The sequence below is a fragment of the Tachysurus vachellii genome, chromosome 4 (genome assembly GCF_030014155.1).
Source record: "Tachysurus vachellii isolate PV-2020 chromosome 4, HZAU_Pvac_v1, whole genome shotgun sequence".
Classification (NCBI taxonomy): domain Eukaryota; kingdom Metazoa; phylum Chordata; class Actinopteri; order Siluriformes; family Bagridae; genus Tachysurus; species Tachysurus vachellii.
Genome location: NC_083463.1, coordinates 23,822,592 through 23,835,247, shown reverse-complemented (window position 1 = coordinate 23,835,247; position 12,656 = coordinate 23,822,592). Strand labels below are relative to the sequence as shown.

The following is a 12,656-nucleotide window of genomic DNA, read 5'->3' as shown; positions in this document are numbered from 1 at the left end:
TGTATTACTCTATGATTCTTTATGACATTTTACTTGTAGACCTTTTGCCAGCATCTTCCAGAAGCAGACTGCCTGCAGAAAAGAAGAGTAAAGAGTATGCTTGCAGATCACCAGGAAAAACAACAAAAGCTTTAAAAAGATTTGTTTTCAGAATCTGAGTTTTCAATCTAAATATTCAGGGCTGCCATTAAAGTAGTGTTGGGCTGTTACTGCTATAGTTCTTTCCTATGTTTTTGTTTTTTGTTTTGTTTGTTTGTTTTTTAAAATAAAAATGAATGTAAAAAAATATGTATTAACACAGTTCCTGTTAATTTATAACTGGCTCAAAAGCAACTAAACTGCTACCTAGCTAGTTAAACTTCACTTATGAAGGAAGTAACATGTAGCTAGCTAGACAAATAAATTTCAAAATAAATGCAAATAATCAAACATTACATATACTTACATTTTTTAATAATATTTACCAATTACAAACATAAAACAACAAGCTATTCAAGTTAGGCCACTTACTGTTACTGCAACTGCAAGAACTCGGTCTGAATGGAACCAACACATTTTGAGATTCGTTACACTCCTGTTTATGTTTACAGTGCAAAAAGAGGCAGTATTAAAAAGTCATATGGTGATGGAAAACCTGTCAATTGGAGAGAAGAAGAAACAGTATAATTTTTTACAGTTATGGTCAGAAAATTATTTTAGGACAAATTGGATGGCCAAATATAAAAAGGCCAAAAAAGATTGTAAAGCTGTGAAAAATAACAGTGCCTTCTTAGGTTTAGGCAAAATTGCAAAATTGCAAAATTGTTCTTTTTTTATTTTATAACCAACTCTTCAGCCAAGTGTCAAGCCATTATTTAAACCGGTTAAGGGTGATATCCTTGTGCATTTCAGACAACACTAGGAGCAGTGATAACACAAATTATTTTTAAGCCTAATCATTTAAGGCATAATCTACCATCATAGAATATTTTCATTCAAATAATGTTGCCATGAAATGCATTTCTGACATTTGAAAAAGATTAAAATAACACGGTAATAACAAGGGGAGGTTTTATATAACTATATACAAAGCAATGTATTAATATTGCAGTGGTTTGAAATTTGTTCAATAAAAAAGTAAGTATTTTAATATTTATCTATATGTCTTATTTTTATATTTGCCAAAATAGCACTTCAGGCTGCGACCAAACTGTCACCCATATTTTATGCACAGGTTAATGCTGGCAGTTTTTTGGAGGTCACACCAAAGTGCATTAAAATTGCCAAATACAGTTGTGCCCAAAAGTTTGCATATATTGAAAGAAATCATTATACATATAATAAAGCTAAATATTTTTCTAAAAAAATTAGAAATTAAAAAATTCAGTTATAAAGCTAAATATTACGTTTCTCAGCTTATGAGGACTTGGCTGGATACTGCACCATGGGGAAGGCAAAAGAACTGCGATTGGACCTGCGTAATAAGGTAGTTGAACTTTATAAAGCAGAAAAGGGATATAAAAATATATCTCAACACTTGAAAATGCCAGTCAGTACTGTTAAAAAAAGGTGGAAAATAAGAAGTTCTGTTGATTCTGTTGATACTAAGCCACAGTCAGGTAGAACAAGAATGATTTCACCCACTACCAGAAGAATTGTTCGGGATGCAAAGAAAAACCTACAAACTCAGAGAAATACAGGCTGCTCTGGTAAGAAGTGGGGTTTGCTGTTTCAAGAAGCACGAAAAGGAGGTACTTGAACACAAATAACCTGTATAGTCAAGTTGCCAGAAGAAAGCCTTTACTGCACCCAAGAGCATGCCAGACAGCACTTAGACAAGCCTCACAGCTTCTGGAGCAGAGTCATTTGGAGCGATGAGACCAAAATCGAACTTTATAGTCATAACCATAAACGCTATGTTTGGAGAGGAGCCAGCAAGGCCTATGGTGAAAAGTACACCATCCCCACTGAAAAGTATGTTTGTGGATCTCTTACTGTATGTTGTGGGGCTGTGTGAGCTCCAGTGGCATAGGGAAGTTAATGGCTACAGCAGAAAAAGGTGAATGTTCTGGAGAGTACATCAGAGTCTTCTGACCTTAATATCATTGAGCCACTTTGGGGAGAACTCAAACATGCAGTTTGTGCAAGACAAACAAAAAATTAATGGGCAGCTATACCACCTGAGAGAATTAAGGACCTTATGCACATTTATTACAAAAGACTGCATGTCATCAATGATGCTTAATGGGGCAATACACAATATTAATATATAAAAGGTATGCAAATCTTTGAACAGGGATTATTTTAAGAACTTATTTAGGAATTAGTGTAAAGTCTAATGAAGTCAAAATTGGTTGCTTAATTCCACTCAACTACAAATGGTTGTAGAAAGGACATTATTTACATTATTGCTGTCAAGTGTCACCCAAATAAGGATGGGTTTCCTACTGAGTCTGGTTCCATTCAAGGTTTCTTCCTCATACCATCTCAGGCAATTATTCCTTGCCACCATCACCTCCAGCTTGCTCATTAGAGAAAATTTTTAGAGATATGTAGTAACTTGATTTTAAACTTTAAAAATGTTTAGACTGTATCCATACTCGTGAAAAGCTGCTTTGAGACAATATGAATTGTTAATCACACTATACAAATAAATGTAATTGAATTTAATATATGATTAACAGTTAAGCGATGAAATTAAACACCACATTCCAAACAGGGCTCACTTGTCATTTAGAACCAGCACCTAGAGAGAGAAAAAATAGGTTCCTGGGAAAGCAGTATGGCATTTTGTTTCTGTTATGGGTAAAACTAAACAGTTTAGGAATGATGTTGAATGTCAAATTACAAGGCATTTATATGGCACAGCTGCATTTGCATTTACTAATGTTTATAAATGTTTTTTTACACAATAAAACAACAAAAAATACTACAAGGTGTTGTTACCTCCCCAGCTAGTCTAGGGTTGGGGGAACGAGTAACAGAATAAAAATGGTGTGATGTGTAGAGGCAGCAAGGTTCAATTCCCAACCCCAGGGGTTTTAACAAAGACCAAAAGCAACTCAATATCAAAAACAAGTTCTTTTATTGTCTAAATGTGGGAGGATTTCAAGGCTTCAAGAGGGAGCAAGGCCAAAATAACAAACAAACCCTCTAACTATTAGCAAGAAACTAACTAGACTATCAAAGAAAACAAAATGTACAACAATAAACTAACTCCCTATCTAGCTTAAACAAGAGAAAACATATGAAAGAAAAAGGCACCCACCTCTCTACAAATCCCTTCCCAAAGAATTAACAATATAACTTAATAGGTAAATAAATAACAAAAGAGGTAACTTACAAAGAAAATGTGTTTTTCACACACACACACACACACACACACACACACCTCAGCTCAGCTCAGTTCACATCAGCTCACCAATCATTGGAGTCAGGTGGTACTGTAACTATTACTTCCTGCTTGTTGGAAGTAGAGAAAGAGGAAAAAAACAGAAAACGTATATTGAACTAAAAAAAAGTCTACAAACCCTGTGTGAAACAAAAGGTTTTGGAATTTTTTATTTGGGATATAATTTTAGATTTATTATAAAATATTGCTGCTAATATTGTTATATTTCATATAATTTGTAAAAAACATAATTATATAAATACAACATAATTATATAAATAAACTGTATTTCGGGTTTATGGTTATGTTTGAATTAGTTAAAAGCAGGTACTGTATATTAAAGTAGCCCTGCAGTCCATATAGCACCCAGTCTGTGCCCACATAAAGCATATGTAGGACTTTCCATGTAACCATATTGCTGTTCTATAATAACCCACATTAAGCCCATGTGGGGGCTACCTTGTCGATGCTGACCTGTGGCCTGTCTGAGCTCCATTATTTAATCTATATGCATAGTGGCATGTGGGGCCACCAGGCACATGCTTTCCATTTCCCAGTGACATGTTGGAAAAGCAGGAAGTGCCATATGAAGAATGTAAGATACACTGCAGCTTTAGATATATCAGATCAATTACTTATAAGTCAGGGAGTGCTGGCTTTAATAAAGTGTTACCCCGCATTAAAAGCAGATGCTGTGACAATATAAACTGGCTTATGCGCCACCCCAGTCTATCATCCTATTTATACAGTGGAATTCTTAATTGAATGACTTGTCTTATTTGTCTTAATGTATGGATTTATTCTTATATTCAGTGGATAATTATTTATTATTTAAAAACACAGAATCTATTTAAACTTACGTTTAGAACTAACTGTTTAGTTAAACAATTAGTTCTAATACCTACACGAGATTTAAAAGTGAATTTCACTAAATTAAATGTCAGAGCGAAATCCCTGTCTGTCAGGTTTCCAAGATGAGCTTTAAAATATTTAATTATTTAATGTACAGTTATATCAAACACACTGATAAAGTCTGTTTCACTTAAAACTTTCATTGATTACTGCCATGGTCTGCTTCTTAAAATCAAATGATCTGACCATCATAGAAGTGTTTAATAATCATAACATTCCATGCAAAATGACAATTTGTGGGTTTGAACGCTATATTAGAATATTCTGTTTCAAAGACATACTTTATTTGGAACCCCAGTAAGTGTTAATACTCAATAACAGCCTGTAATAGTACATACATTGATGAAACATATGACTTGGTCCCTAACAACCACAGTAAAATCACCTGCATATTATTGTGTGGGTCCCCTCTTCTGCCTTCTAATGCTGGATTGGACTTTATTTTGTCCAGCACATCAGAGACAGCCAATACAGAATACTGTTGCCATGAGGGGTGTACTTGGTCTACAACAATGTTTAGGTAGATTTTACATGTCAGGTTTCCCAGTAGAACATTGACCAGAGCATCACTCTGCATCCAATAGCTTGTTTTTCTTTTCCCATTGAGCATCACGGTGCCATATCTTTCCCAAGTAAGCTTCGCACCTAGCCTGTCCACATAATGTAAAAGAACACACGATTCATCAGACCAGGTGACTTTCTTCCATTGCTCCATGGTCCAGTTTTGAAGTAAGTATACTAAACAATATACAAGCTGCTATGTTCTAACAGCTACCATTACAGTTTAGTCCTCGTCACCAGTCACTCAGACCTTTAAGCATTTTTCATGAATGGAAACACATCAGCTTTAGAAACTGACTATTCACTTGATTATAACTTATCCACTTGTGTGTGTGTGTGTGTGTGTGTGTGTTAGGAGATACAAAAAAATAGTTGTTGGTTTTTAGCAAGCATAAAAAGACAGGGACATTTGTTTATTTTATTGCTGAAGTAAGCTGCAGCATGATAGTTAAAAAAAGAAAGTAAATGACAATTTCAAACATTATAAATTCTAACATTCCTAATTTTAATTTAACATGAAACCAAATAAATTTAATTTGACCCATTTGTAAATAAAGTGACCCCAAATGGAGTGAACACGTCTAATTTTGGAACCCCTGATCTAAATGAGCTGTGTATAAAGCAAAACCAGATGAGGTGGATATGGAATTGCTATAAATCCATTTTTTTTAACTTGTGCTCTTTCGTGCAATTGGACTTGAATGTCTGAATCCAGTGTGACTTTTTCTTTATGCACATGAACAGTGAATACTGGCAAGTAGTTGCCAATCAGCTTGTTTTGTGTGGTGTAGTCATAATTCTTTACTAATGTGAAGTCACATGAATTGAGTAAAGGACACAAAAACAACATATTTATGGCAAATATTTGGTAAAATGGGACTAGATAGTCTCAGTCCCAAACAGTTGTTTACTTCATATCTCCTTCTACACCAACCACAGGAACTAAACTGATTTTTTCTACATTTAGCATTCATGTGTAGCACCACCTTCCATTTTTTTAAACTAAGAAAGGTGAGAATGGCTGAAATGCAATTGACAGTTATGATGTATTACACACATAACCAGTTCTGTAAAAAGGTTAATTAGCATAAATAACTAACGATAAACTATACTTTTTAATGTAATCATTTGACATTGAATCATTTGACATGTCAAATGATTACATTAAAAAGTATAGTTTATGGTTGGTTTTCATGTTTGCAAGATACATCTTTTGTATGTAGCTACTAAATGGCAGTTATATGAGACAACAATAAACCTAACTTTAATCAATTTCATTAAACCAAAAAAAATATTCAAACAGCCTGCATAAAGCATAGGAAAGTAGAGGGCACACAATCTAGACTTACCTTTTTTAAGGTTTTTTTTACCCATCATAAAAAAAACGTGCAAAATTCATCAACATACCATACAATATTCAGTCATGAATGCATATAAAACACAAGTGTTGTGGAAGCTTCACATTCTTCCCTGTTTTCTAGCTCTAGGATTGCTCATGATATAATTACCTATATCTGCTGGCAGTCAACGCGGTCTCATATGCCCATAGCTCTTTTCAAGCTTTTATTTACAATTATTATAATTAAAATGCAATTACTGATATTTAGAATTCAAGAATACTACAAATAAATGCATATATGAGATCTTTAATCAAAAAAGCTTTATCCATTTATCAGCATTCAGATATAGTATATTCAGCATGTTTTTATTCTCCTGCACATCACTACATTTTACTTGCTTATTTTGTTTTAATGACATACCGCTTCAGCAGCCAACTGCTAGAAAAGTAATTCTATTATGCTAACAGTTGAAGACAGCAAATTACCGTCCAAATGGAGAGCTGTCTACCCAGCAGCCAGACTCGAAATGGCTACATTTTAGGTTTGCTTCTCAAACTGACAGTCAGTAGGAACAGCTTGGTTGATAACAGAGACTATTTTCAGCAGTAAAAAGAACAATGTTAAATTTCTTCTGTTCTTATTTCATTATGCATTTGAAAACATAATCCAGATATGACAAACAGGGGGAATATAAATACATTAAAACAAACAGTGGGTAAAAAGACATTTTTACTGGCTTAAGAAATTACTGCACAGGTACAGAAGTTGACAATGGTTTATTTGTATGTTTATAATATATTTAACATCCAGTAAGGAGCAGGAAAAAAACTGAAGTGCAGAGACTGAAGCACCCTGTAAAAGAACACAAACACAGAAATATGAATTGGGACTTCTTCCCTCCCCTTTTGGGGAGAAATAAAATTGAAGGTGGTATGTAACTGCACACATGTATAACAGATTTTGGAATTGAGCTATAAAATTCTCTGAAAATTTGATTGGCAAGAACACATGATAGTACACCCATCCTCTCTAGACCAAATGTTGAGAGAACAGGAGAATACTTACATCAATCTATTCACCAGAGGGCCTTACACTCTCAAAAACCCCAGCCTCCTTCATACTGTTAAACTCCTTCATGGCATCATACTGCTTGTAAAAGTCAGCATAAGCCTGTTTCCGTGGCTCTGTGACTGTGAACTAGAGTTTAAAAATGAAATAAGTTTAAAATTAAAGCATCAAAAAGACATTTTCCCACAACCATCTTGCATTTTTTTTATGTTTTTTTTTTTAAATAAGTCAGCAGCTTTGACAACGCTTTTATCCAAATTGCTTAAATGAAGTAAATATCCCATTTCATTTTTGATTTATAGGGAAATAATTTATACTTATACTTTTAATCAGTAGGTGGTGTCAAACATGTGTGGTGAGCCATTTTAGCATAGCAGTAATGCCAGCACAGTAATGGTATGTGTGTGCATAAGGGTTTTTAAAAATACAATATATGGCCAGAAGTCTTTGGGATGTCAGACACTGATGTCGGGAAGGTGGCCTGGACCTCATGTGCATTGTCATGCTGGAACAAATTTGGGATTCTTAGTATCAGAGAAGGGCTTTTTAAAATATACAAAAATAAAATTCTATACAATTGTTTGCGCACAACTTTGTGGAAACAATTTAGGGAATGACCACATATGGGTGCGACAATCAGATGTTCACAAACCTTCGGCTATATAGACCCCGTTCACACTGGGCATTAACGGTCAACTTGAGTGATCAGATCGCAAGCAAACAGCACAAAGTACAGGTATTAATGGAGTCCAGTGTGTCTCAAAGACATGTTATGATTCAACTTCTCAAACTATATGCGACAGTGGTATGGGAATATGGTCACAACATAGTTGCCGTGTGAATGCGTCCCGCTCAGCAATGAAGGTCCAACTAACTGAATGCACAGGCAGAAAATATATACTCATTGCAAGACTTGTTGAAAATCACACATATGTGTGTGAATAATAAAGTACTGTGCTGTTAGGCTAATAAAAAAAGTCAATTCTATAACAGCAAAGGAGCTATTTATCATAACTATTACATTCTGTCTCATCTCTTGCTCATAGGTTTCATTAGTAGACAGGATTATAACTTCTAAACCAGTCCATAAAGGTACATGAGATATGAGCCACAGGACAATTTCTGCCTGAAAGCAAATGTAGAAGTGGAAACCTATGAAATCCAAATCACATGTGGTCACTGAAAATAGTGAACGGCTATACTTCTTGGCCGCCCACTTACTGATGCTAGGTGTGAACTGGAGCATAATGTATAAGCCACAGTCTGCAACTTCACACCCACAAGGTGAAGTGTGTTTAGACGCCTTTTGTTTAAATAACCATAACTACTTACCAATTCAACACTGACAACTAATCAACCAAAGACAAATTTATACTTGACATCTACTAACGTTTTCACAAAAGACATTCTGACTGACCTTGAATGTAGCCGCTGCAAACAGAGCCAACCCAAAAGCAATGGGCAGATGAAACCTCAACCTTTTTGCGAGGAGACCTCTCATCTGAGGCTTAGGAAGAGACATGCTGATTGATCTGTAAATCACACAAAAAGAGCAGGAGACAGGATTAGACATCTATGAAGGATGAAGCAAATGCAATGATTCAAAATGAAATGTAAAGCATCAGAATTAGCACATTACAGTACAATGACTAACTACATTAACGTATGTTTGCAGTATTGACCATATTTTTTCGAGTAATAAATATCAATTGCAGTTTTTATTTATACCCCACACCCAAGCACCTTAAGCTAGCAAAACAGACCTTACACGAAAACGAGTGGGAAATATTTCTGCTAGAACAGATTCGCATATAAAAACCATATACCGCCTGTAAGGCACTAGCTACATAAACATCAAGCTACTTAACACAAAACTTGGTAAACGAGACTTTATTAAATTTTAAGGATTCAAAATAATGAACTAAATGTTTCTAACGTGTTTTATAAAGTCTGAAACATATATTAACGAAGCGAGGTACACGGAAATGACAAGAAAACGCAAGACTAACAGTTTAGCTTGTTAGCTAATCACACAAGGTACAAGGTTTAGACCAGGCGCACTTCGTTAAATATACTGTTCAATGTGAATATTTATATATACACCTGTGTGTATATGTCTAGGAGTAAAATTAGACTCGACGTACATTAATATATTTTAAAAGAACACAAAAAACAAACCAGGAAACGTAACCTTTTGATGCACGACCTTCACAGAAAACGTCCAGTAATCAAGACCAGCGCGATGTACTACGGAACCTCGCAAGGGCCAAAATACCCAAGTGCAAAGCATCACGGGAGGTGATGGACCCGCCTATCTTTAGTGAACTTTGCTCCGGTTGTAAACAAACAAACAAACACACACACACACACACACACTTATCCTTTTTAGCTTTATTTTTTATATCATTATCATATACACTCTAGTTAAAAACAGTGATGTGTTCAGTCCTGAGTGACCAAGTCTTAGCCTATTTCTAAAAATCAATTTTATTTGTATATAACACTTTTTACAATGGACATTGTCTCAAATGTGTTTTGTGGGTTATGACTACCCCAAAATACACGCCCACGATAACAACCCCAAATGTAATCAGTAGTATTGAGCAGCTTCACTTTGAGCAACAGTGACAGGAGCAGCCATCTGGTCTTGGTCCAAAAGGTTGAGAGATCAGTTCAGTTTTGGCACAAACGTGTAACACACGTGTGCTAAATTCCTTGATTGAGCAAAAAAGTGTGCAAGTTTGATGTTTCAAATCCTGGTATCTGGGCTTACGATGGTGAGGAAGTTCTTGGGGCTGGCTGGCTTACACAGGCTTATATCTAATTATAGCCTGAGTTGGTCAGTGTCTAGTCAACAGTCAACAGAGAAAAAAGGTGGGTTGACTCATCGGGTAACGCAGGATTGTGTGTGCCATTACTGGCAGTCTACTTTTACATGGATTTTCCTTCCAGCCATGAACCAGTGAGAGATTGAATTGGTGAACATGGCAAAAGCAAAAAATTGATATGTATTGTTTCATGTGCTTTGTTTTTTTTTTTTTAGTTCATGAAGACATGTGCTCAGTAAATGAATAATGTCTACATATTTGAATAGCTAAAAAAAAAATCACATTTTGGAGCTTACTGAGGTTATCTTTGTGGTTCCATCCATGCCTGAAAACTAGCATAACTTCAGCCACAATGAATTATAGATTGTATTACTAGAATATTAGTGTGGGATGTATCTGTGTCACAATTTGAAGGAGATGAATAGATGGGCTCAGACTCTGTGTGTGATTCACTGAGCTCTTGACCTGCTAGACACACCGATTTTGAGTAGACTGTGCCAATTCGTCTGATTACTTGTCCTTCATAAGTTCTCACAGTAAAAGATTGTGGAGCAACGTCTTGAAGAACAATGGCTTTTGTCATCCATCCTTCAGGACCCCCAATTCTCCCCTCAAAACACTCATTGTTGTAGCTTTTGTTACAGCTTTAAAAAGTTTGGGAGTCTGGTACGAATCTTCATAAGCAACTCAGAAGGTGACAGTCTTCACTCAAGAGGTGATGCTCGGTAGGTGAGTAGAGCAAGGTAAGGATCTGAGTCACTGTCAGAAGCGTTCTTTAGGAGCTGCTTGAGAATATGCACCACTTTTTCAGCCTTTGCTTTGGACTGTGCATACAGAGAACTTAAGGTCATGCTTGATATCTTACAGATTTGCAAAGTTCTGCAATTCTCTTCTGCTGAAACATGGTCCATTGTCACTCAAGAATACGTGTGGAATGCCAGGTCTAGCAAATTCACAGCTGGAAGATGTACTTGACAGCTTAGTACTTAGTAAATGATTACTAGGAAGTTCTTTCCATTAAGATGGAATAAGTCCATTCCTATTTTATGCCATGGTTTGGATGACATATCACTTACAATCATCGGTTCCTTGGTTTGCTTGTTCCTGTATTTCTGGCATTTTTCATATCTGCTTATCAATCTTTTAATGTCTTGTGTTAATTCCAGGCCAGAAAATTCTTTCACCCTTATTTTGCATTTCTGAAGTCTATAGTTTGTATTATCTTGTATAGTATAGTGTTATTTATGTCTGTACTTTTGAGAGTCACAAGCAGCTGGAACTAAATTCCTTGTGTGTGTCAACACACTCGGCCAATAAACCTGATTCTGATTCTGATTCTGAATGTTTCTTTGTATGTCCTGTCCCAACTCTTGTGGGATAACTATTTGGTTTTGTTTCAATAACAGTCCATCAGCCACAATCTTATGTGATAGAACAGTGGACAAGAGCCTGCAGGCAATGCATTTTGCATGTTCTCAAATAAGCATTTTGATGTTTCTTCTGCTATTTGTCTGGACTTGAACATCATCTTCTGTTGTACTTGCAGTGTTCTTTGTGGGTGTTCTAGACCATTGTTTCTCAACCTTTTTGGAGTACTGGACCCCATCACATCTCAAACCAGACTCATGGACCCCTTACCCCTGCTTTCAATGGCCATCCCCAGTTTTCATGATTTTCACTTTGTTAGGATTGACACCTTGTACAGAGAGCTTGTCTCAGAGGAAGACTATTTTTTACACTCCAAGCTGTCTTTTGGTTTTTCTTTTTACCTTTAGTCCATTCCTTTGTATTTGCTCCAGCACCTTTGTCAGCCTCTGATTATGTTCTTGGTCTGTGGAGCCCCATACAATGATATCATCAGCATAGGCACATACTCCATCTATCACCCTCAGTGATGTGTTATAGCTCTGTGAAATATTTCAGATGCATAAATTAATTCCAAAAGGCAAAGGGTGTATTAAAATTGCAGTATTGGGTGCTACTTTCATCCAGTTTAAGTTGGATGAAACTTTGTGATGCATCATGTTTTGTGAAATATTTAGGTCTGGCCACCTCACTATGATCGTTGCACATTTGGGTATATGGTAGTGCTCACACTTAATGTTCTCAATGAGATATTTTGGATCCATACATATTTTGATCTCCCTATCCTTTTTCTTCATGAATAGCAAAGAGTCCCAGTCTGTTGGTTCCACCATCTTCCTTATAACACCAAGTGCTGTCATTTTCTTTAAGCTGGATCTTGTTTGAGAATGGTAATACACCAAACCCTCTGAAGACATCTGAAAACATCTCCACTATTGAGTCAGATAAGGGACTCACAGCTGTATTGATTTGATACATTCTCTTAACAAACTCTTCACAGGCTCTATTACCAAGTGATGATTCAATTCATGCAACAACAGAGAAGAGAAGGTGGTGCAATTTATCTTTCATTGTGACTCTTAGCTTGCATGTGCCTAAACATTGAATTCTTTGTCCATTGTAGTCTTTCAGTCCAATTGTTTTTCTTTGTATCTTGGGTTTTTCTTTCATTGCTTTGATGTCAGACATGCAGATCAGGTTTGCTTTTGCACC

At 35.8% G+C, this 12,656-nt stretch overlaps 1 protein-coding gene across 2 annotated transcripts; it reads right to left on the bottom strand.

The window, feature by feature from the left end:
* Positions 1–6,894: 6,894 nt before the first annotated feature.
* Positions 6,895–9,579, bottom strand: LOC132844701 (cytochrome c oxidase subunit 6C-1). 2 transcript variants are annotated; one of them, XM_060868422.1, is made up of 4 exons: positions 9,443–9,579; positions 8,669–8,783; positions 7,249–7,380; positions 6,895–7,035 (listed from the first exon to the last, which is right to left on the bottom strand). In XM_060868422.1, the coding sequence occupies exons 2-3, from the start codon at positions 8,771–8,773 to the stop codon at positions 7,255–7,257; spliced, it is 231 nt and encodes a 76-aa protein (XP_060724405.1). In that variant the 5' UTR covers positions 8,774–8,783; positions 9,443–9,579; the 3' UTR covers positions 6,895–7,035; positions 7,249–7,254. The 2 variants fall into 2 exon arrangements, with proteins under 2 accessions (XP_060724405.1, XP_060724406.1); XM_060868423.1 differs by having other exon boundaries at positions 9,430–9,453.
* Between the last annotated feature and the right edge of the window lie 3,077 nt (positions 9,580–12,656).

Excerpts from the sequence above, each read along its gene's own strand:
- LOC132844701 (XM_060868422.1), bottom strand. The coding sequence starts at position 8,773 with ATGTCTCTTCCTAAGCCTCAGATGAGAGGTCTCCTCGCAAAAAGGTTG. Across the intron at positions 7,381-8,668 it reads TTGCAGCGGCTACATTCAAG|TTCACAGTCACAGAGCCACG; the intron begins GTCAGTCAGAAT and ends TTTAAACTCTAG.